This window comes from Ranitomeya variabilis, chromosome 4, assembly GCF_051348905.1.
Source record: "Ranitomeya variabilis isolate aRanVar5 chromosome 4, aRanVar5.hap1, whole genome shotgun sequence".
NCBI lineage: Eukaryota > Metazoa > Chordata > Amphibia > Anura > Dendrobatidae > Ranitomeya > Ranitomeya variabilis.
The window spans coordinates 662,352,158-662,378,054 of record NC_135235.1 but is presented as its reverse complement, the minus strand read 5'-3'; the positions used below and the strand labels follow the sequence as shown (position 1 = coordinate 662,378,054).

The 25,897-nt window shown below is 43.8% G+C and overlaps 1 protein-coding gene across 1 annotated transcript in view; it reads left to right on the top strand.

Moving 5' to 3' along the window:
• The window catches only part of LOC143766225 (uncharacterized), a 50,527-nt gene extending 34,539 nt beyond the window's left edge, over positions 1-15,988 (top strand). Inside the window, exons 2-7 of the mRNA XM_077253736.1 lie at positions 8,298-8,447; positions 8,575-8,754; positions 8,838-8,961; positions 9,045-9,142; positions 9,332-9,431; positions 14,792-15,988. Of these exons, the coding sequence (XP_077109851.1) occupies positions 8,298-8,447; positions 8,575-8,754; positions 8,838-8,961; positions 9,045-9,142; positions 9,332-9,431; positions 14,792-15,546 (1,407 nt within the window). The 3' untranslated portion in view covers positions 15,547-15,988. The remainder of the gene's footprint in view (positions 1-8,297; positions 8,448-8,574; positions 8,755-8,837; positions 8,962-9,044; positions 9,143-9,331; positions 9,432-14,791) is intronic.
• The last annotated feature ends 9,909 nt before the right edge of the window (positions 15,989-25,897 follow it).

Below are 25,897 nucleotides of genomic sequence, written 5' to 3'. Positions count from 1 at the left end.
TTAGTGATGCGCTTCCGGCGGCATCACATTAAATGCCGCTGTCAGAGATTGACAGCTTCATTTAAAGGTTTAACAGCCACGGGTGGATCGCGATTCCTCACGCGGCTGTTAGGGGCACATGTCAGCTGTTCAAAACATCTGACATGCGCTGGAAAAGATGTGGGCTCCGGCGCTGAGTGCACATCAAAGGGATGAACACGACATGTGCTGTACATGAACGGCGTATGTCGTGAATGGGGTAAAGGCCGCTGGCCAATCAAAAGCCTCTCACATCATTGTCATTTAACGTCACTGCTATGCGCCAGACACTGAAGCCAGTGTGCGGCACATAGCAGTGATGTTAAATGGTCACTGGACGGCATGTAACTTCTATGCGCCGTTCACTGACATCAGCGGGTGGCCTCTAATGGATCGGCAGCCATCTTAACAACCATGCCGGATATGAAGCTGCAAGAGGACGCCGGGGAAGTGTAGGAAGGTGAGGAGAATTAGAATTTTTTTTCCCTTGTGAATGGGCAGGGTAGTGGACATGGGGACCTAGGATGGGGCAGCATAGGAGCCCTGCCTTGTAGTAGATACATAGGGGCCCAGGATGGTGGGATGCATAGGGACCCAGAATGGAATGACATAGGGTCCCAGGACAGGACGACATGGGGCCTAGGATGGTAGACATTATTAAATAAAGTGGGTCAGGATAGGTGACGATTACTATATGGGGGTCAGAATGAGAAACAAACATTATTAGTTTATGGCGGCAAGTGGGGGACAAAATTACTGTAGGGGCCTATTAGGAAACATTACTAATGTAATATAACTTACTTTTTAGGATACCGTCTGCCATGGGGGATTAAAAGGGAGGTTGACACTATGTTGCTTTTTGTCTTCATCTGACGTAGTGTAAAAATCAGGTAAAAAGTGGGGAATGTCCTCTAGAAGCGATCAGATATAAATAACTTATTTTATATAGAGAAGAGTCTTGGCTGGAGGAGTGATAGCGCTCTGTGCCTGATGAAGAAGAAAAGCGAAGATGAAGGACTACAACTAGAGACATCACTGGTGAGTCAATGTGTTGTTATGATCCGGTGACCTTGGAGCCGCATGAAACTTTCTCTGGAGTCGGTGGAACCTGTACTGACCGCAAATCCTGAACTAGCACCGCAACTAGAAGTAGCCGTGGGGTGTGCCTAACAAACCCTAGACACCTCGACACAGCCGGAGGACTAAATACCCCTATAGATGGAAATAGGAATGCTACCTTGCCTCAGAGCAGACCCCCAAAGGATAGGCAGCCCCCCACGAATAATGACTGTGAGTAGGAGACGAATAGACACACGCAGGTAGAAAACAGGATTTAGCAAAAGAGGCCACTCTAGCTAAATAGGAAAGGATAGGACAGATTACTAGGCGGTCGGTATTAAAACCCTTCCAAAAATATCCACAGCAGATAATACAAAAAGTTCCACAATCTAACTAAAGACATGGGATGTATATCTGCCACTCCAGAGAATCCAACAAGACTGAGAAAATACTGACACAATCTAAGCTGGACAAGAAAACACAAAGAATAGCACTGAATTGTGAAGCACACAGCATGTGTGCCACAGAAAAAAAAAAACAAGACACTTATCTTTGCTGATTTGGCAGAAAGGCAGGAGGAACCAGGCCCGTCTGACCTGATCATGAAGCTTTCCCCCTGTGCTTCACTCTGTGCACGCTGGGATTGGCTCAGGCACGCTGGGTCCTAGTGACCACATTTTGCATTTCACCTAGACACTTCCTGGTCCTGCCTGCAAACGTTATCACTCAGTAAGTGCTGGGGATGGAACATTATAGGTTTATTAAATTCAGGTATGTCACTGTGATGTGAATGTGAGACCATGGGGGTATTGTGGGGGCTGAAAGTGGGTGAGGGGGGACAGTGTACTGAGGGGGTAAATGTGAGACCATGGGGCTGTTGTGGGGGCTGAAGGTGGATGAGGTGGGACAGGGCACTGAGGGGGTGGATGTGAGTTGATGGGGGTATTGGGGCAAAAGTGGGGGAGGGGGGACATGTCACTGGGGGCTGAATATTATAATGTTTAGTTCTGATATTATATGTACTCCATCATGTAATATTTGCTGTCTGGGGAGGCTGGAGATGGGGGAGTCGGGGGCTTTTGATACGTACCACCTGGATCTTTTATGAGTATTAGTATACGAAGCCCCCATACAGTAACCAAGAGCTGCATCACATTTACAGCACCACTCCAGCGTTTTTTTAATTTCACTGCTGGGGCGGTGCTGAAAATCCCCATCCCCTGCCCCCTGTTTGATACTCACCTTCTGGCGTTTTCATCTGTTTTTGTCTCCGCTCGGCTCCGTCTCCTGCAGTTTGTGACCTGTCCGAGGCTCCAGTGTTTCATGGAGCAGCGCAGAGGTCACTAATCAATGTGAGTCTGTGGGAGCCTCGTTCTGGCCTCTTTCTCACTCTCAGGCTATGTGCACACGGTGCGGATTTGGCTGCTGCGGATTCACAGCAGTTTTCCATGCGGTGTACAGTGCCATGTAAACCTATGGAAAACCAAATCCACAGTGCCCATGGTGCGGAAAATACCACACGGAAACGCTGCGTTGTATTTTCCGCAGCATGTCAATTCTTTGTGCGGATTCCGCAGCGTTTTACACCTGCTCCTCAATAGGAATCCGCAGGTGTAAAAACGCAGGAAATCCACGGTAAATCCAGAGGTAAAACGCAGCACGTTTAACCTGTGGATTTTGCAAAAATGGTGCGGAAAAATCCGCACACGAATCCGCAGCGTGTGCACATAGCCCCATAGTCTTACATTGAGCGCTTGTGACATATCTTCTAACTTCTGGCCAGTCAGAAGCTGCGCTCACAAGTTTGAGCTGTGGGACTGCAGCAGTGCCACAAAATAGTGAAACCGCGGGAGGATGAGTAAATGACCGGGGCAGGGGACTTGAGCTTACAACACCCCTCCAGCGGTGGAAAAAAAACCTCTGCTAGAGTGGTGCTTTAATAATAAGCAATTTATTACTATAAAGTTGATAAAGGCTTGGAATAAATGTCTGCAGTCACTTTATGTGACTGCAGACTGCCAAATCATGACAGGGAGCTGCGGGCCCATCATACTGTGTATAGAGGAGCTGCCGGCCCATCATACTGTGTATAAGGGAGCTGCGGGCCCATCATACTGTGTATAAGGAGCTGTGGCCCCATCATACTGTGTATAAGGGAGCTGCAGGCCCATCATACTGTGTATAAGGGAGCTGCGGGCCCATCATACTGTGTATAAGGGAGCTGCGGGCCCATCATATTGTGATAAGGAAGCTGCGAGCCCATCATACTGTGTATAAGGGAGCTGCGGGCCCATCATATTGTGATAAGGAAGCTGCGGGCTCATCATAATACTGTGTATAAGGAAGCTGTGGCCACATCATACTGTGTACAGGGGAACTGTGAGGGACATCATACTGTTTGACGGAAACTGCAGGCCCATCATACTGTGTATAAGGGAGCTGCGGGCCCATCATACTGTGTATAAGGGAGCTGCGGGCCCATCATACTGTGTATAAGGGAGCTGCGGGCTCATCATACTATGTATAGGGGAGCTGTGGGCCCATCATACTGTGTATAAGGGAGCTGCGGGCTCATCATACTATGTATAAGGAAGCTGTGGCCACATCATACTGTGTACAGGGGAACTGTGAGGGACATCATACTGTTTGACGGAAACTGCAGGCCCATCATACTGTGTATAAGGGAGCTGTGGTCCCACCATACTGTGTATAGGGAACTGTGAAGGCATATTGTGCATATGGGAGCTGTTGGCCCATTACACTGTATATAGGGGAGCTCTGTCAGCATTATACTGTGTAAAGGGGAGCAGTGGGAACATCATACGGTGTATAGGGGAGTTATAGAATCATCATACTGTGTATAGGGGAGCTGTGGGGCCCTTAGACTGTGTATAAGGAAGCTTTAAGGCTACGTTCACATTTGCGTTCGGCACCGCAGCGTCGCTGCATGCGTCATGCACCCCTATATTTAACATGGGGGCGCATGGACATGCGTTGCATTTGCGTTTTGTGACGCATGCGTTGCTGTGGTGCATGCGTCAGGGCGCAGAGAACGCAGCAAGTTGCAGTTTTTTCTGCGCCCAAAACCATGCAAAAGTGGACGCCTGTGTCAAAAAACGCTGCGTTGTGCATGCGTTCACATTTGCGTTGTGCGTTGCGTCGCCTACGCTGCGGCGCACAACGCAAATGTGAACGTAGCCTAAGCTCACCATACTGTGTATAATGGAGCAGTACATGGGGGAACTTAGGGGACATTATTAAATGTTAAGTGGGCACTTAAGCATTACTGTATTGTTATAGGGGCACTCAGAGTATTGCGACCATCAAAGTTGCATATCGTCACAATATGGCGGTAAAATCAATGTTTGTTTTTGTATATAGATTTATTTTCAATAACAGAGCGGTCATATTCTGAGGTTCCACTATATTCACAATTAGAGTGTGCAACCATAACTGTAATCAGGGTTAACTGGTTAGGGGCCCACTCAGATGTTTCGCCCCCCCTAAGTTGAAACCCTAGCTACGCCTCTGCTCCCAACAACAATTGACAACTGGCAAGGACTAATGAATCCTGCACACCTAAATACCCCAGTCAGAACTGCAATCAGCAGACACACCTGACCAGGACTGCAACCCAGGGACAACTGCATTACCACCTACTACCACCGGAGGGAACCCAAAAGCAGAATTCACTACATGTGTTACCTGTGATCATTGTATTACAGTGATCACTGTATTACCTGTTCTCTATACACTATATACAGTGCTCCTGTGTATAATGTCACTGGTGATCACTGTATTATCGGTGTGCTATACACTATATAGAGCGCTATTGTGTATAATGTCATTGGTGATTCCTGTGTTACCTGTACACTAACACTATATGCAGAGTACCTGTGTATAATGTCACCAGTGATCACTGTATTACCTGAACATTATACTCTATATACAGAGCTCCTGTATATAATGTCATTGGTTATTCCTGTATTACCTGTACACTGATACTATATACAGAGCTCCTGTATATAATGTCACCTGTGGTAATATTTGTGTTATTAGTATTGTGGTTTTTATTCATGATCATTATTGTAGTATTATTCAATCACTGTGGTGTGGTGGTATATGTTCCTTGTATGTGGTATTATGCAGTCACTATGTGAGGTCTGGTCATGGTGTAGCGGTATTTCTCTCTTATACGTGGTATTAGGTCTTGGAATAGGGGATTGTGTTCTGTATGGAGGCCACTTGTGTTCTCTCTGATATCAATAGGGAAAGATTCTTTATTGCTAATATAGATTAATTACTTGGACATATAACTCTCCGCTGTCCTGTGTCTATTACACAGTATCAAATTTGCACTTAGAGAGGTTCTAAGTAATCGCCTATCCTAAGGCCACTTTTACGCGTTCAGTATTTGGTCAGTATTTTACATCAGTATTTGTAAGCCAAAATCAGGAGTAAGTAAATAATTCAGAAGTGGTGACGGGTTTCTATTACACTTTTCCTCAGATTGTCCCACTCCTGATTTTGGCTTACAAATAAGTGATATAAAATACTGAACATGCGAACTTAACCTAAGTATGTGATATATCATTGATTGGTGGGGGTCTGAATCCTGGGACCCAGACGATCAGCAGAATGTGGAACTTTTATTCTCTTTAGAATGGATGGGCATGTAGGACTCAGCCACTGATCCATTCACTCCCTAAGTGGCTGCATGCTGCACTTCGCTTTTTCTGGAACCCCAAAGAGGCTAAATGGAGCTGCGGTCAGTCATCTGAACTGCCACTGCATTTTAAAATTGGGATACAAGTGCTCTGTCAGGTATAAAAGTTCCCCGTTCTTCTGATCAGTGCAGTTTCCAATGGTCGGATTCCATCAATCTGTCATGTCGGACGCTGTTCAGACCAGGTCGTTCGACAGACAGCGGTAATTCCGCTTTTGACCACTATGCGCTCATTGGCGTCGGCTAGATTTTATCTAGCTGCTCCGGGGTTAAATTACCTGGTGCTCAGATTGGAAGCTGGGCCATGCCCACTGCTTTTAAATAGTTCTCCTGAACATTGGGCGTCGCCGATTATAGCTTCTGTCTTGTGCGTTGTTATCTCGGTCTGGAGTGGTGAGCTAGTAGTTGGAGTATAGTTGCTGGTGGTGTATTTTCCTTTGTCTTATTAACTCCTTCCTATATTTGTATTTATTTTGCCCTGTGCATTTATAGTGTATTCCTGAGTGACTGCGGCGTGGTGTATATTTTCCGTTATCCTTGTCTGTGCTAACTGTGGGTATTGGGGTATTATCTCTTCACTGGGTGGTGGTTTCAGCCTAGGGTTGAAACAGGAGACAGGGAGAGGGTGGAGGCCTAGACATGCACACCATCAGTGTAAACTCTAGGTAGAGGGTCAGTCAGGATTTCCCTAGTCTGAGGGAAATTGCAGGGGCCCACCTAGGTCTCCCGTGACACAATCAATAAGTTATCACCTACCTAGCCTGTAAATTGGTTGTTTTCACCAAAGAACATTTTTAATGTAAACTACCGTAATTGTACATCCCAGTTATGGTAGTGCACAGTAGATGTGCAAGAGCGTCCTGTGTTTTCCAGTCGAGGCGCCACTACAACAGTGAAAACAGGTATTTGCATATAGCTATAGAGTGGGCCCCTAGAGTCAATTCCTCCTGTGGACCCCAGACACCCCAGTCTGACTCTATACAACATACAAGCCTCTGATTGCTTCGGTGATGCACGGTACTACTGTAGTGCTGGGTGTTATACCTGCCTGTCAGTGCAATACTTTCTAATGGCCTCATACACATGAGATAACAATTGGCTGAACGATCCTTCTGGCGACATCTGTCTCTCTCGAATGTCCCATACACAACCATTGTACTCGGCTGGACTTTCTTGTGGTCTCTATGAGAGAGTCGTTGGGAGACTCTTCTAGTCAAGGCTTCTCTCCAAGGAGAGCAAACAGAAAAGCTTCTGAAATTCAGCATGCCAGATTCTTCTCTCACCTGACATCATCTGTCGGGAGGCCCCCTTATATGTTATATAGTTGACCAGTTCCACCTGAAATTAGCAGTTTCCGATGACTTTAGTATAGTATGTCTGGGGGGCGTTAAGACATAACTTATTTGAAGCTGGGAAATGAGATCCCCTCTCACTCTGTCAATCTTATTAGATGCCATGATTGCTTTTTGACAAGTACGGTAATTTTACTGGCAGGATTAGCAGGTCAGCCATGCCCATAACATCCCTGCAATGTACATGTATGTTGCAGTGCAAAAAAGAAAAATAGAGTGTTTTTTTCTTTAAGAAATGTCTAACATTTGGCACAAAAGGTGCACCATGTGTCTCACACTTTTTGTATGGTGTTTTACTAGTGTTGGTGCCAATTTTATTTTGTAACATTTCAACACTTGTTTTTTTTTTCTGGTGTTTTTCATTTAATAAGGGGAAACCAAAGGGGAAAATGCGAGAAAAAAACATATCCAAAATAGAAAAAAAACAAAAACCTAAATCACTGTATATTTAAATTTTGGCATAAAAAAACTCCTGTCCGCAGTGTTCTTGAAAATAATCTTTTATAAATGCATCAAACTTCTGTGTGTGAATCAGACATGATATCTAACAGGATAACAGATTACAGCCCAGGGAAGACCGGAAACATTCATACAGGCGGCCGGTGGTGATGGAGTCAGTGACGGACTCTGGCCAGATATGTTTTTAGAGCCGTAGTAGAAGATGAAGATGTCGTCCTCATCATGAAGTAGTTATTTCTCATGTCACGTGTAATGAATATCTCCGATTCCAGTGTCGGTAAATGAGTTACGGAAGATGAGTCTATGAGAAACGTATTCAGCTGCCGACTCCGAGGAAGAAACTGCTTGTTGTGTGTGACCTAAAATATATAGGATTTATTATTAGTTGTACAGAAACCAACTAAATGTTGTAAAGTAATAAAAATAGCACTGCTGCTTGGGTCCCCGCCAGTCACTTTATTTCTTGGTCAGTCCCAACGAACTTGTGATTCCTACAGCCAATCAGAAGCCAGAGCAGAGGCCATCATAGCCAGTGATTGGGAGCATTGAGGAGATGTCTTAGTCACCAATTCATCTTACGTTCCAGTTCATACGAGGCAGAGAATACATATATGCTCTCTCTTATTATATAGTTATGTGAGATTTTTTTATGATGTTATATTGGTTCATCTTCTCCCATTCAGGTCCCTACAATATCGGATCTTCTCAGTGGCGATCTTCTATATAAGAAAATTTTCTTGATTTACCCATCAAGGATGGATAGAGACAGAGACAAGATGGCGGAGAGGATATTACACCTCACCCTAGAGATCCTCTTCCGGCTTACTGGAGAGGTGAGAGATTCTGATGGTCACATTACATCATTCTTATCTATGGGAATAACAGATGGACAGAACTAGAGAGATGAGGACTCTGGAAATGTCTGTAGTGAGATTTATTAATATTTCTCTCCATAACCAGGATTACACCGTAGTGAAGAAGACCTCTAGTGAGCGCTATCAGGACCCTGTGTCTGAGGGATGGGGAAGACCCCTGAGCCCAGTCACAGGGCCTCCATCTCACCCCCTGATAAATGAGGACATCAATGACCAGAAGATCCTAGAACTCACCTACAAGATGATTAAGCTGCTGACTGGAGAGGTGACACTGCTGGGTATGCTGGGACATTATACAGTAGTGCTATGAAGTGATCGGAGTGATGACAGTATCATTGTATGTGTCAGGTTCATATAAGGTGTCAGGATGTCGCCGTCTATTTTTCCATGGAGGAGTGGGAGTATTTAGAAGGACACAAAGATCTGTACAAGGACATCATGATGGCGGCTCCCCAGCCCCTGACATCACCAGGTAACAGACAGAACTAAATACACGCGGTCTATAATTATCTGTGTGTAAAAAATTAATTCAGTCCCTGTATGTGTTTCCTCCAGATGTATCCAGTAAGGGGACAACACCAGAGAGCTGTCCCCGTCCTCTTCTCCCACAGGACTGTGAACAAGAAATTCCCAATGTTCCTCAGGATCATCAGGTAGATGGAGAGAAGGTGTCATGAGATCTCCCCAATGATGTGTAGATGGCTGTGAAGGTCTTGTGCTCAGTCTTGTTTTATCCACCAGTATCATATGTGTTATACTTGTGTAATGAGAACGGTGGAGATGGCAGGATTAGAGCTGATCATAGATGTGACTTCTCCATCTGTCTGTGACTTGTACATTAGTTGTTTCAGGGTGAAGATCTGACCCATATCAATACTACAGAGACATATGTGAGGGGTGATGAGCGGTATAAAGAGGAGAGTCCTACGTATGATTACCCAGGTGAGTAGTAACCACTAAATGCAGAGAAGTCACAGATTGTTCTCAGACACTGGCTGTGCCTGATTTATCGGTGGTGTAGTTCGGCCGTATCTCAATTCGCTATTTTGCCTCTAGACCACAACATTTTCCTCTACACATAACTGTTCAAATTGCTTTTGGCACTGAAAACCCTTTGTCTATAAAGCTTACAACCTGGAGGAGCCATCTACCCCCTGTAATTAGAAGATGCTGACACTTACCTGCAAAGATCTGTAAACTACAAAACCAAATGACAGTGTATGTAGAATGTGCTGACAAGTTAGACAATCACTTGAAGAAAAATCTTATGATGGACCTCTAAGAGAAAACGGAGGGTAATGCTGCAGATTCCTTACTAGAATAAGAATATTTTTTTTCTGTCTTCTTTTTCCACAGGTTTATTCTGTTTTATATGTGTGATTGAGTTGGGATTTGCCTGCCTCAGTTACGTGAATCTGCAACTCCTTGGTAGTCTTTAGAAAAAAGTCTCCATTGTCTCTTCCAAATAATAAAAAAAATACTAATAATCTTTATTTATATAGCGCCAACATGTTAAGCATCGCTTTACAATTCAACAGTTCATATACCACAGTAATAAGTAACAAAGGTAAAGATAATGCAATAATGAGCCCCTTTCTGACATTAGACGTAATAATATGTCCATGTTACCTGGGTCTGTGTGACTCGGGATGGATTATTACGTCTACACACAGGTGGTGTGCGGGAGATCACCGACAGGTGTCAGCTGATTCTGACAGCTGACACCCAACACTAATTGCAAGGAGCGGTCACAGACCGATACCGGGACCTGCACAGAGACTTCACATACTGAATAAAAGGCTGAAGGACCTTCCACCCGACTAGCTCCAGGACTTTCAAGTCATATGATCAATCACATGACTTGGAAGGAACTGTAAATTGGGGTAAAGTATACACTGTGTGTGCATGTGAAAATTCATATAAAGCAGAGCTGTATGAAAAGGGGGATATGTAGCAAAGATGCGTGTTTGTAAAGGTGGATACAGTGTGTCACAAAACTGAATGCATCCCTCACATGTTTGTAAATATCTTTTCATGGGACAACCATGAAGATATGACACATTTTGCGCTTTCAAATCCAAATGCCCCCTCCCTTCTAAGCCCCTCAGTGTACCTAAACTACATATAGCATCCACATGTCTGACATTTCTGAAGCGATGGGAGCTCGCCTAACTTACAGGTGCATGTATGATCACTGCACCACTAGTTGAATTCATTGGGAAGCGCAGTTTGTAAAATGAGTTCACATATAGGGGGTTTCGGTTGTTTAGGCACCTCAGGGGCTCTGCTAATGTGACATGGCATTCTCAAACCATTCCAGCAAAATCTGGACTCCAATATGGCGCCTCTTCCCTTCTGAGCTTTGCACTGTGCCTCAAAAGTAGTTTTCCCCCACATATGGGGTATCTTCATACTCAGGAGAAATTGCACAACAAACTGTATGGTGCGATTTCTCCTGTTACCCTTATGAAAATGCAAAATTTAAGGCCAAAATAACATTTTGTAAATTTCTGTGAAGCACCTGGGGGTTCGAGGAATCACCACACATCTAAGTACATTCTTTGAGTGGTCTAGTTTCCAAAATAGAGTCACTTGTGGGGGTTTGCACTGTTTAGGCACATCAGGGCTCTGCAAATGGGATATGAAGTCCGCTAATGATTCCAGTAAAAAGGTCAAATGACGCTCCTTCCCTTCTGAGCCCTGCCGTGCACCCAAACAGTGGTTTTCTCCCTCATATAGGGTATTGGCATGCACGGGAGAAATTGCACAACACGTTTTGTGGTAATTTTTTTTCCTGTTACCCATGTCTAAATAAAAAAATGGATCTGAAGTCAATTTTTTGTGAAAGAAAGTTAAATGTTTATTTATTTATTTTTTAAAAATTCCTGTGAAGCACCTAAAGGGTAAATAAACTTTTTGAATGTGGTTTTGAGCACCTTGAGGGGTGCAGTTTTTAGAATGGTGTCATTTTTGGGTATCTTCTATCATATAGACCCGTCAAAGTGACTTCAAATGTGAGGTGGTCCCTAAACAAAATGGTTTTGTAAATTTTGCTGGAAAAATGAAAAATCGATGGTGAACTTTTAACCCTGATAACTTCCTAAGAAAAAAAAAACTGGTTCCAAAATTGTCCTGATGTAAAGTACACATGTGAGAAATGTTATTTATTAACTATTTTGTGTGACATATCTATGTGATTTTAGGGCATGAACATTCAAAGTTGGAAATTTGCTAAATTTTCGCAAAATTTCCATTTTTTTCTCACAAATAAACGAATGTCATAATGAAGAAATTTTAGCATTATCACAAAGTACAATATGTCACGAAAAAATAGTCTCAGAATCACCGGACTCCTTTGAAGCGTTCCAGAGTTATTACCTCATAAAGTGACAGTGGTCAGAATTGTAAAAATTGGCCCCGTCATTAACGTGCAAACCACCCTCGGGGGTAAAGGGATTAAAGTAAAATAATGACGATCCTGCTTGGAAAATGTTACAATCTTCAATGAAGTGGAGGAGACACAACGTACAAGGGCTTATTTACAATTATAATCCAGCCATCTTGAGGAAATGGGAGATGGATAAAGGCAGCATGAGCTAATCACCAGCCAATATCTGTAGTGCTTTTTGGGTGCTGTGGAGTTTGATAGAGTTATGATCAGAGAAGTAGAGAATGGACTGTATATAAAAATGACTTCAATTAGGGAATATGATAGGCCGCCCTAAACAGATGTGTTTTTAGGGAACGCTTAAAACTGTAAGTTGTGGTTAGTTCTAATTTCTTGGGGTAGAGCTTTCCAGAGGATTAGTGCAACTCAGGAGAAGTCTTGGAGCTGGGAGTGGGAGGTGCGGATTAGTGTGGATGTCAGTCGAAAGTCGTTTGTGGAACATAACGAGTGGGTAAGGTGATAAATGGAAATGAGGGAGGAGATGTAGGGAATTGCCTCACTGTGGAGAGCTTTGTGGGTGAGAACAAAGAACTTAAATTAGATCCTATAATGTATGGGCAGCCAGTGTAATGAGTGGCACAGAGCGGAGGTGTCCGAGTAACGATTAGCCAGGTGGATGACCCTGGCTGCTGCATTAAGGATGGGCTGGAGAGGGGAAAGTCGAGCAAGTGAGGCCAATTAATAGAGCATTACAGTAGTCAAGAGGGAGTGGATAAGGGCAACATTGAGGGTTTTGTTGCTTCCATGGTGAATAAGGGGCAAATTCTAGATATGTTTTTCAGATGCAAGCGACAAAAGAAGGCAAGAGATTGTATATAGGAGGTGAAGGATAGATTGGTATCAAACATAACACCTAGACAGTGAGCTGCCGCCCAGGTGATCTAAATTTAAGGCATGTCGGCTCTGCACCATTTTAAAAGTTTCTCTTTTTCTCTTTTCTTTAAATGTCTAATATTCCTTCAAGAAACTCATCTGACAGAAAATATTGACCCTAAGATAGTTTAGATTGCCAAGAGCCGCCGAGCCAAATACTCTTACTCCAAACGTTTCAACACTAGTTACTCATTTTTTTTTACTGATGAAGACTGTTGAGTTTGATCATGTGTTATTGTCTATAGTCAAAATGTGTTATTGTCTATAGTCACAGAAGATGTGCTATTGTCTAATGTTACAGTTTTTTACTACAGTAGTTAGTGGCCAAAATACTCTGATTTAACCTCTTCCTGCAGCCAATATTGTGTTCCTAATCAAGTCCCATTTTGTAGATCTAACATGTCACTTTCTTTGGTGATAACTTTGGATGCTTCTTTTGATTCTAGTGATTCTGCAATAATTTTCTCTGTGACACATTGTACTTTATGTTTCTGGTAACTTTAAGTTGATATATTTTGTGTTTTATTTTTGGAAATAATTTCCAACTTTTCATGAATTTGACACTGTCCTATTTACGGTTGTACACTACTGTCTGGAAGCATGGCAGGGCTCAGAAGGAAATCCAGTTAGCTATTGGAAACCAGATTTTGCTGTAATAGTTTGCAGGAACAATGTATTGGGACACTGTTCATGGTCACCTGACAGCTCAAAATATGGCTACCACGAACGGCACTATCTACTCCACTTTTCAGTTCCTAGGGATTGCCTTGTCCTTCACCCTTTGACCCCTAAATATGGATCTAGACTTACACAGAGGCCCCCTAGGCTGACGCCATGAAGGTAGTTGCTGTTTGGTTGTTTGAGAAGGCAAGAATAAGCAGGTAGCCAGGTCAGAACCAGTAGGGCAGACAAAATGTAAAAGCAGAAGAAGAGTAATCAGTGAACGGGTAGGGGTGAAATCAGGATACAAATACACAAGCCGGGAGCTGAGCACGCAGTACTGAACCAGAGGAAAACAAGGCTGTGTCTGGCAGATTCTGGCAATATGCTTTCCAATTGGCTGAAGCAGTGAGCTGATTATTCCATCTCTCACACACCCTGCCAGATTGGATGGTAATACCATCTGGTACTGGTACTAGAGCTTCTGGTTTCAACGTATCCTTCATTTCCAGTGCTGTACGCAAAATGATTAAGGCCACTCCTGGAGACTGAAACAGATGTTAGTGGAGCAGATGCCAGAGGAGGTATCACACACTATTTGCAGAAGCCCTGATGTGACAGAGTTGCAGAAAACCCGAACAATAGAAGAATTAAAAATTAGAACCTTCATTAAATTCCGATATACTGTAGAAGTAGTGACTATTTTGATTTAACATGAACTTTCTGGAAATTAGCATGCAGTGGATGTTGCAGAGTGCCCATAGTGCCAAAATTGTGCTCCAGGAAATACGCACACTGTGAACTATTAAGTGGGTTCATCTCACCACAACAATGACAAATACATGAATAAATTTGGTTTGGTCACACTGCAAGGCTCAGAAGTTATTGGCAGATTTGACTTATGGTGAGCCGATTTTGCTGGATTTGTTTATGGAAACCATGTTGCGATTTGAGAGCTTTTGAGCCACTAATAATGTGGAACCTCTGTTTTTCCATTGACAGATGATGTATGTGAGTGAGGGCTTTTTTGAAGGATGAGGAGAAGTTTTTATTGTTATAATTTTCACCTATATAACATTTTTTGGTGGCTTTTTATTACAATATTTGTGAGGCAGAATGACCAAACAGTTGATCACCACTCTTCACTGGTTTATGCCATGAGGTCTTCTAATAGACTGTGAACTGTTATTGTCTTAGTGAATAATTCAGTTTTACTACATAACTTCACATTTCTATGAACATTTTAAGCAGAAATGATCAAAAATATAGATATCAAAGATATTTTATAAAAAAAAATAATTATTGTTTTCATTCTTGGCAGATGACTGTCACAGGAGATCAGAGGGACAGCTGACATCTTCAAATTTTAAATCAGATGACCTTGAGATCACACAGGATACAACTGAAGTGAATGCCATTACTCCAGATATACCATCATCCCTTGACAGTAAAGATCAATCGTCTGATCCTTTGAAACAGTTCCTGCCATCTGATTCCTTACAGACTACTAAGAAAAATAAAAGTTACAAGATAATCATTAAAAAACGAACTGCTGTTAAAGCAAAGAAGCCATTTTCAAGTTCAGAATATGGAAATAGTTTTCCCCTTGAAACATCATTTGTTAAACATCAAAATATTCACACAGAGGAGAATAGATTTTCTTGTTCCAAGTGTGGGAGACATTTTAACCGGAAATCAGTTCTTGTAAGGCATGAGAGAATTCACACTGGGGAGAAGCCATATTCATGTTCAGAATGTGGGAAATGTTTTGCAGAGAAATCAAATCTTATCTCACATCACAGAACTCACACAGGGGAGAAACCACATTCATGTTCAGAGTGTGGGAAATATTTTAACCGGAAATCGCATCTTGTTAGTCACCAGAGAATTCATACTGGGGAAAAGCCACATTTTTGTTCAGAATGTGGAAAATGTTTTGCAGAGAAATCAAATCTTATCACACATCAAAGAACTCACACAGGAGAAAAACTATATTTATGTTCAGAATGTGGGAAATCTTTTAACCGAAAATGGTGCCTTCTTAAACATCAAAAATCCCATACAGGGAATAATTAATTACTGGAAAATCATATTTTGTTAAGTCAAAAATAACTCACATGGGAAGAAACTGTAAAATTTCATTGACATATTTTACAAAAACCTTATAACAGAGTTATATAATTAAATGAGAAACAGAAATTACCTTAAAACTAACTGTATTTTTTAGACTACAAGACAGACAAGAAAACATCTTGCTAATAAGTGAGGGCCTCTTATAGTTCAGAGGTAGCTTTCTGTGATGGAGGATAACGCTGGGACAGCATCCTTCCCGATCACGGAGATAACTGCTGTCTCCTGGTCCACACTGATCTATGTGACCGCTGCAGAGGAGGAAGATACCTGGAACTGCACAGAGACTTCACATCCTGAGTGAGAGGCAGAAGGACCTGCCACCCGACTAGCTCCAGGACCTTTCAGGACATGTGATTAATCACATGACTTGGACGGAACTGCAAATTGGGGTAAGGTATACACTGTTTGTGCATGTATGTAAGATTCATATAAAGCAAACCTGTATGTAAATGTGCATATGTAGCAAAGATGTGTGTATGTACATGAGCGAGTGCAACATAGCTGTGTGCTTTGTAAATATGGATACAGTATATAACAAAAGTGAGTACATCCCTCACATTTTTGTAAATATCTTTTCATGGGACAACAATGAAGATATTTCACTTTGATAGAATGTAAAGTAGTCTGTGTACAGCTTGAATAACAGTGTAAATTTGGTGTGCCCTTATAATAACTCAGTACACAGCAATTAAAGTCTAAACCACTGTCAACGAAAGTGAGTACACCCCTAAGTAAAAATGGCCAAAGTGTCAATATTTTGTGTGGCCACCATTATTTTCAAGCACAGCCTTAACTCTTTTGAGCACGTTCACTAAAGCTTGACAGGTTGCCAGTGGAATCCTCTTCCACTCCTCCATGATGACATCAGAGAACTGGTGGATGTTAGAGACATTGCGTTCCTCCTCCTTCTGTTTGAGGATACCCAACATGGGTTTAGGTCGGGAGACAGTTTCTTTAGCAAGGCAGTGTTCATCTTGGAGATGTGTTTGAGGTCTTTATGTTGGAATACTGCCCTGCAGCCTAGATTTCGAAGCAAGGGGATTATGCTTCATTCTCTTCTTCAGTATGTTACAGTACATGTAGACATTCATGGTCCCCTCAATGAACTAGCTCCCCACAGCCGGCAGCACTCATGCAGCCCCAAATCACGTCACTCCCCCCCACCATGCTTTAAAGTAAGTGAGACACAATTGTTCTTGTACTTCTCACCTGGTTGCCGTCACACACAATTGATTCGTTCTGAACTAAATAAGATTATTTATGGGCTCCTCAGACCACAGGACATAGTTAATCCATGTCCTTAGTCTACTTGTCTTCAGCAAACTGCTGTCTTTCTTGTGCATCATCTTTAGAAGAGGCTTCCTACTGGGACAACAGCCATGTAGACCAATTTAATGCATTGTAAGGCTTATGTTCTGAACACTGACAGACTGACCCCACCCCCACCTCTCTAGTTTCTGCAGCAATTCTGGCAGCACTCGTATGTCTATTTTGAAAAGACAGCCTCTGGGTATGACGCTAAGCACGTGCACTAAACTCCTTTGGTCAACCATGACGAGGCCAGTTCCGAGTGTAAGATGTTGTTAAACCGCTGTATGAACTTGACCATTGTGCTGCAGCTCAGTTTCAGGGTGTTGGCAATCTTCTTATAGCCTAGGCCATCTTTATTAATAATAGAAACAAAGGTGTGCTTAACGTGGTAGTAAGAGAATGATGTCCTGGGTCGCACGCGCCGTTACACGCGCTCCCTAATCTGGCCTGAACTCTTCGTAATTTGGGATGCTCTTACTGCCCGCCCACTGTCACCATACAAAGTGCGATCACCTGATCACTCACGTGACCAGGATGCTTGAAGTGACGCGGTCAGTACATTCTGCCACTTCCTCTTTCCTCTTCATCACCGCAGCATAACCGCGCCCCCTATTTGTTCTTATTGGCACATCCACACACACCCTCTCTTTTTATTGGTCCTTTCTGATTTATATACTCCCATTGATCCTAATGACGCCACCCCCTGACGAAGGCAAAGAGCCGAAACGCACGTTGGGGAGGACACCATTCAGGAGCCAGGGATTTACAGTCTCACTGTGAGTGACTTTCCTTACTGATACCATTCTTACATCTTTCACTGTGATCACCTGCCTCTTCTTTACTTTTACACTTACCCTACGTTGGTATTATTTGCCTTGAGCATTTCACTTTTTTACTTAGGAATTTACCATGTTTGAGTCACTTCAACACAATGGTTGTTTTATATAATTGTGTGTTTATGCTGATTTCGTTTGATGGTTTTGATACCTGCACTCACTGGTCACACCAGGGCAACGTTTGATACTCACCTTGATTTTTTTTGTCAGCATAACCTGTTTATCCATGTATTTATGATCCCTATAGTTTTTTTATCACTTCATACACTGTTGTGTTTCACCCAGCTTGATTTATATCGCATTTTCTCCTGAGTGTGCATCCTTGTTTTCCTCGTACAATTTTTTCTGTACCATTTTTGGATTTTGGCATTGTGGCCTATAATTTTTTGCTGTAATTATTTTCCCGTTTTGTACCTTCTTCTTTTATTGGAATTACATATTAATAAAATAAAACTATTTTATATTGGACTGCTTGGTCGGTTTGTGGTGCTTTTCTTTGTTTATAGGCCATCTTTATGTAGAGCAACAATTATTTTTTTCGATCCTCAAAGCGTTCTCTGCCATGAGGTGCCATTTTGAACTTCCAGTGAACAGTACGCGAGAGTGTGAGAGTGATAACACCAAATTTACCACACCTGCTCCCCATTCACACATGAGACCTTGTAACACTAATGAGTCACATGAGGAAAAATGGCTAATTGGGTACAATTTGGCCATTTTCACTTAGCGGTGTACTCCCTTTTGTTGCCAGAGGTTTAGACATGAATGGCTATGTGCTGAGTTATTTAAAGGGCACACCAAATTTACACTGTTACATAAGCTGTACACTGACTACTTTTACATTGTATCAAAGTGGCATACCTTAATTGTTGTCCCATGAAAAGATATAATAAAATACAAAAATGTGAGGGGTGTACTTACTTTCTGGTATACTGTGTGTAGCTGAGCTGTCTGTGTATGTCAATGTTAATGTGTAGCAAAGCTGTATGTGTATGTAAATATGTGTGTAGCAGAGCTGTGTGTGTGTAAATGTGCATATGTAACAGCAGTGTATGCAAGTGCATATGTAGCAGAGCAGTGTGTATGTAAATGTGCGTTTGTAGAAGAAATGTGTGTGTACTGTATATGCAGCAGTGTTAAGTGTCAATATATGAGCTGTATAGTGCTAATTAATGGTTATGCTGTGAAGCTATATGGAAATAAAATGCACAGTACAGAAAATACAGAATATATTGTAAAAATCTGAAAATTGCGATTTGTATGTAGCCCCGAGTCAATACATTTATAGGACCACCTTTCGTAGCAGTTACTGCTGAAAGTCTTTAGGGGTCTGTTTGTACCGGCTTTGCTCATCTAGCGGCTGTAAAGATTGCCCATTCTTCTTTTTAAACTAGCTCTAGCTCAGTGATATTGGATGGAGACGTCTGTGAACAGCAATTTTTAGATCTTGCGATAGATTTTCATTGGGATTTAGGTCTGGACTGTGTTTTTGCTGTTCATACACATGAATATGTTTTAATATAAGCCATCCATTGTAGGGTCGTTGTCTTGCTGTAAGGCGAATTTACAGCCCAGTCTTGAGACTTTTGCAGCTTCCAACAGGTTTTCCTCCAGGATTGGCCCGTATTTAGCTCCATCTATCTTTCTATCATCTCTAACCAGCTTCCCTGTTCCTGCTGAAGAAATGGTGAAACCAGGTATCCAAATCTACGCTGCTGATAAGGATGAATGGCAGACGATATTCTTCAAAGCTTTATTTCAAAACAGGTTATATAGTCAACGCATTTCGAGGTTATGTAGGACCTCTTCCTCAGGACAAAACTGAAGGTTTTGACTGGAACTGCCACTCTTACACTCTTCAATGGCACCCAGGTTCAGCATCTGCTTCATTTCTTTTGAGACTATCTCTCGGCAGGCTTCAGTGATCTAATACAACTTTAAGTTTACCCAAACATAAGGCTCTGTGAGAACCTCATGTTCTATGACCTGAGTACAACCTGGTAATTCCAAGAACAGGTCTCTGTTCCGCTGTAGCAACTCTCAGCATTTCTGCTTTTGGGCATGTTGGATTTGAAACAAGCAAACAAGGGGCTTCCATTGGTTCCCTCTATTGCCACTGCTTGATCAGGTCGACATGGAACACCTGATAGGGCTCACTTCTCCCCGGTTGATGGATTTTATAGTTGACCTCGCCAACCCTTTCAACTACTTCATAGGGGCTCTGCCACTTGGCCAGAAATTTGCTTCTCACTGTAGATACCAGCATCAGTACCTGATCTCCAGGGTTGAGGTGTCTCACCCTCACCAAGCTATTGTACAAGGGTGCCTGTGTCTCTTGTGCTTTGAGGAAGTGATCTTTCACAATGAACATCAAATATGCAATCTTTTCTTGCATCTGGGCCACATGTTCGTCTACACTTTCTTTAGGGAGTAGACTCCGCATCCCCAGTCTCCATCCAGGAGTTAACGGGGGTGTTTGCCATACAACAGTTCAAATGGGGAGAAACCAGTACAGGCCTGTGGAACCCTGTCTGATGGAAAATAACAACCTTTTTTTAACAAAGCCTGGCCTTGGCTTTATTAAACCTTTCCTCCAGACCGTCCATCTGTGGATAGGACACTTGAGGTCCAGAGCTGTATAATTTGCAGTGTTTTACATATCACTCTCATCACCTTCAAAATGAATGGAGTCCCTTGGTACGTTATGATCTCCATAAGCAACCCTGTTCTGGAAAAGATATGGACCAACTCCTAAAGTATACATTTAGTGGAGGAATTTTGTAATGGTACAGCCTCCGGGTACTGTGAAGCATAGTCCAGGATCACCAGGATGTACTGATGCATTCTGGTGGACTTGACCAGGGCTCCCTGTAGATCTATGGCTATGCAATCAAACAGGACCCACTGTTGGGCAAGGGCACCAACGGACTATGGAAGTGAACCGCCGGGAAAGTTAGCTGGCAGGTGGGACAGGACCGATAATAGTTCATAATTTCTCAGTGACAACTGGGCCAGTAGAACCTCTGGAGGTTCCTTTTGTCTACCCCAAGATGACCACCCAACACATGAGTATGGGAAATGTCTGACACACCGCATCTGTAAAGTCCTGGTACCAATAACTGCTCACTTTTTCACCCCTCTGCTAGGTGACAAGTTGGCCTCATTCATGGCAAAATGAGGATATCTGGTGTCGGCCCTTGGCTCTTGAACAACACCATTAAGTATAGTCACATTATCATACGGTCCTTTTAGATTTAAGTCCCAGTATAAAGAAAAGTCTAGCCCTATTATTATGGGGTGTAACAAGTTCTAGCCCTATTATTATGGGGTGTAACAAGTCCTGGACTATTCAAATGACATGAGCCTTGGTGCCAAAGTTTTTGTTTATGACCACACGAGCAACAGGGTAATTTTTACCATCTCCATAGATCCACCAGACTCCCACTACGTTCCCAAAAAACAGCCAGTGAGGAAGTGTGACCCTCACTAGTGTTACCAAACTCCCTGAGTTCAATAGACTAGTCACTAGCAGTGGGCATGCCTGCGGACCCTAGCCATATTGAGGGTCAGCACTGCAGGCAGACTATGCAAAATATGAGCAGCGCCGACCTATACTGCAGGCCATTGGTGGTTGTGGGGCAATGGGCGGTATGTACCCCAGGGTGTGACACCTCCAACAAACTATGGTATTAGATGTGGCCTTCAGCAAGAACTCAGAAGCTGCCTGGGCCCTCAGATGCACTACAGATGTTGCTGTAGTTCCCTACTTCTGGTAGTCAGTTCCCCTTTCGGAACCTCAGTATGAAGATGTTAAGACTCCTTGCTTCCCTAAAGAACTCTCGACCACCTGGTACCTTTCCACCATTGCCCACCAGGTCATCGGCATTCCGGGGATCTCCCTGGACCACTCGGGACTGCACTAGCCTAAGAAGTGAGTTTATTAACCAGTCCATGATGACCCACTCTACCATCTGTGTTGGGGAGGAGGATTCTGGTTGCAATAACTTTTGAACCAGGTGTAATAGGTCGAAAATTTGGGATAAGGGAAGTTTGTCATCATGGTAGTGATGTACCCGTTGTGCTCTGACAGAGTTACTCTTAAGCACGCTAAGATCTATGTTTTCAAAATACTCTGCAAGGCCAGTTCATAATAGGTCTTCTGCAGTTACCCCATTAGCTTACGGTTTTTCTCACCTGGGTCTCATTGCTTTGGCCTGGAGGCGATGTGGCTTCCCTGACACGGACGGCCTTTGCCAGGAGTGTTATCTGCTGCTGCTGTATTTGTTGTAGCTGGTTCTGCTGCATCAACAGTTTATTCTCCTGGGCTTGCTGCTGCTTGTTAACCTAAACCAGCTACTTGATTAGCTCCTCCATGGCTTCAGACCGTGCTTGCCCTGCTACAGTTGCTTTGAGCCAGAACATAAAGTGTCCAGACAGCAATCACCGTCCTCTTTGGCAATCTTGCATGCAATTCTAACACCAATTATAATGTTTCATCGTATCCGGCAGAGCTTGAGATATACGCGGCAAGCAATGTCCAGGCTGGTTTATTCAAACTTCATAAACTGTGCAGTAAATAAAGCATGTAACGGCCCTTGGACATAAAGAAAACAAAATACCGTATATACTCGAGTATAAGCCGAGATTTTCAGCCCAAATTTTTGGGCTGAAAGTGCCCCCTCGGCTTATACTCGAGTCACGGTCTGTGGCAGGGTCGGCGGGTGAGGGGGAGAGGGCGCTGAGGCATACTTACCTAGTCCCGGCGTTCCTGTCGCTCCCCCTGCCCGTCCCACGGTCTCCGGGTGCCGCAGCTCTTCCCCTGAGCGGTCACGTGGGACCGCTCATTAGAGAAATGAATAGGCTGCTCCACCTCCCATAGGGGCGGAGCCGTATATTCATTTCTCTAATGAAGCGGTGCCGGTGACCGCTGATAGAGAAAGAGGCTGCGGCACCGAAGACCAGCTGTCCGGGGGAAGGAGCGGGACGTGTTATGGTTCTCAATGGCAAGAGAACATAGCCCAGCAAACATAAGTACTAGCTCTTGGAAGGATGGAAACTAAACTGACCATGAACTAAACCTGCCGCACAACTAACAGTAGCCGGGTAGCGTTGCCTACGTTTTTATCCCTAGACGCCCAGCGCCGGCCGGAGGACTAACTAATCCTGGCAGAGGAAAATATAGTCCTGGCTCACCTCTAGAGAAATTTCCCCGATAGGCAGACAGAGGCCCCCACATATATTGGCGGTGATTTTAGATGAAATGACAAACGTAGTATGAAAATAGGTTTAGCAAAATTGAGGTCCGCTTACTAGATAGCAGGAAGACAGAAAGGGCACTTTCATGGTCAGCTGAAAACCCTATCAAAATACCATCCTGAAATTACTTTAAGACTCTAGTATTAACTCATAACATCAGAGTGGCAATTTCAGATCACAAGAGCTTTCCAGACACAGAAACGAAACTACAGCTGTGAACTGGAACAAAATGCAAAAACAAACGAGGACTAAAGTCCAACTTAGCTGGGAGTTGTCTAGCAGCAGGAACATGCACAGAAAGGCTTCTGATTACAATGTTGACCGGCATGGAAGTGACAGAGGAGCAAGGTTAAATAGCGACTCCCACATCCTGATGGAAACAGGTGAACAGAGGGGATGATGCACACCAGTTCAATTCCACCAGTGGCCACCGGGGGAGCCCAAAATCCAATTTCACAACAGTACCCCCCCCTCAAGGAGGGGGCACCGAACCCTCACCAGAACCACCAGGGCGATCAGGATGAGCCCTATGAAAGGCACGGACCAGATCGGAGGCATGAACATCAGAGGCAGTAACCCAAGAATTATCCTCCTGACCGTATCCCTTCCATTTGACCAGATACTGGAGTTTCCGTCTGGAAACACGGGAGTCCAAGATTTTTTCCACAACGTACTCCAACTCGCCCTCAACCAACACCGGAGCAGGAGGCTCAACGGAAGGCACAACCGGTACCTCATACCTGCGCAACAATGACCGATGAAAAACATTATGAATAGAAAAAGATGCAGGGAGGTCCAAATGGAAGGACACAGGGATAAGAATCTCCAATATCTTGTACGGGCCGATGAACCGAGGCTTAAACTTAGGAGAAGAAACCCTCATAGGGACAAAACGAGAAGACAACCACACCAAGTCCCCAACACAAAGCCGAGGACCAACCCGACGCCGGCGGTTGGCAAAAAGCTGAGTCTTCTCCTGGGACAACTTCAAATTGTCCACTACCTGCCCCCAAATCTGATGCAACCTCTCCACCACAGCATCCACTCCAGGACAATCCGAAGATTCCACCTGACCAGAAGAAAATCGAGGATGAAACCCCGAATTACAGAAAAAAGGAGACACCAAGGTGGCAGAGCTGGCCCGATTATTGAGGGCAAACTCCGCTAAAGGCAAAAAAGCAACCCAATCATCCTGATCTGCAGACACAAAACACCTCAAATATGTCTCCAAGGTCTGATTCGTCCGCTCGGTCTGGCCATTTGTCTGAGGATGGAAAGCAGACGAGAAAGACAAATCTATGCCCATCCTAGCACAGAATGCTCGCCAAAATCTAGACACGAATTGGGTTCCTCTGTCAGAAACGATATTCTCCGGTATACCATGCAAACGGACCACATTTTGAAAAAACAGAGGAACCAACTCGGAAGAAGAAGGCAACTTAGGCAGGGGAACCAAATGGACCATCTTAGAGAAACGGTCACACACCACCCAGATGACAGACATCTTCTGAGAAACAGGAAGATCCGAAATAAAATCCATCGAGATGTGCGTCCAGGGCCTCTTCGGGATAGGCAAGGGCAACAACAATCCACTAGCCCGAGAACAACAAGGCTTGGCCCGAGCACAAACGTCACAAGACTGCACAAAGCCTCGCACATCTCGAGACAGGGAAGGCCACCAGAAGGAGCTTGCCACCAAATCCCTGGTACCAAAGATTCCAGGATGACCTGTCAACGCAGAAGAATGAACCTCAGAAATGACTTTACTGGTCCAATCATCAGGAACAAACAGTCTACCAGGTGGGCAACGATCAGGTCTATCCGCCTGAAACTCCTGCAAGGCCCGCCGCAGGTCTGGAGAAACGGCAGACAATATCACTCCATCCTTAAGGATACCTGTAGGTTCAGAGTTACCAGGGGAGTCAGGCTCAAAACTCCTAGAAAGGGCATCCGCCTTAACATTCTTAGAACCCGGCAGGTAGGACACCACAAAATTAAACCGAGAGAAAAACAACGACCAGCGCGCCTGTCTAGGATTCAGGCGTCTGGCGGACTCAAGATAAATTAGATTTTTGTGGTCAGTCAATACCACCACCTGATGTCTAGCCCCCTCAAGCCAATGACGCCACTCCTCAAAAGCCCACTTCATGGCCAAAAGCTCCCGATTCCCAACATCATAATTCCGCTCGGCGGGCGAAAATTTACGCGAGAAAAAGGCACAAGGTCTCATCATGGAACAATCGGAACTTCTCTGCGACAAAACTGCCCCAGCTCCGATTTCAGAAGCGTCGACCTCAACCTGAAAAGGAAGAGCAACATCAGGCTGACGCAAAACAGGGGCGGAAGAAAAGCGGCGCTTAAGCTCCCGAAAGGCCTCCACAGCAGCAGGGGACCAATCAGCAACATCAGCACCCTTCTTAGTCAAATCAGTCAATGGTTTAACAACATCAGAAAAACCAGCAATAAATCGACGATAAAAGTTAGCAAAGCCCAAAAATTTCTGAAGACTCTTAAGAGAAGAGGGTTGCGTCCAATCACAAATAGCCTGAACCTTGACAGGATCCATCTCGATGGAAGAGGGGGAAAAAATATATCCCAAAAAGGAAATCTTTTGAACCCCAAAAACGCACTTAGAACCCTTCACACACAAGGAATTAGACCGCAAAACCTGAAAAACCCTCCTGACCTGCTGGACATGAGAGTCCCAGTCATCCGAAAAAATCAAAATATCATCCAGATACACAATCATAAATTTATCCAAATAATCACGGAAAATGTCATGCATAAAGGACTGAAAGACTGAAGGGGCATTTGAAAGACCAAAAGGCATCACCAAATACTCAAAGTGGCCCTCGGGCGTATTAAATGCGGTCTTCCACTCATCCCCCTGC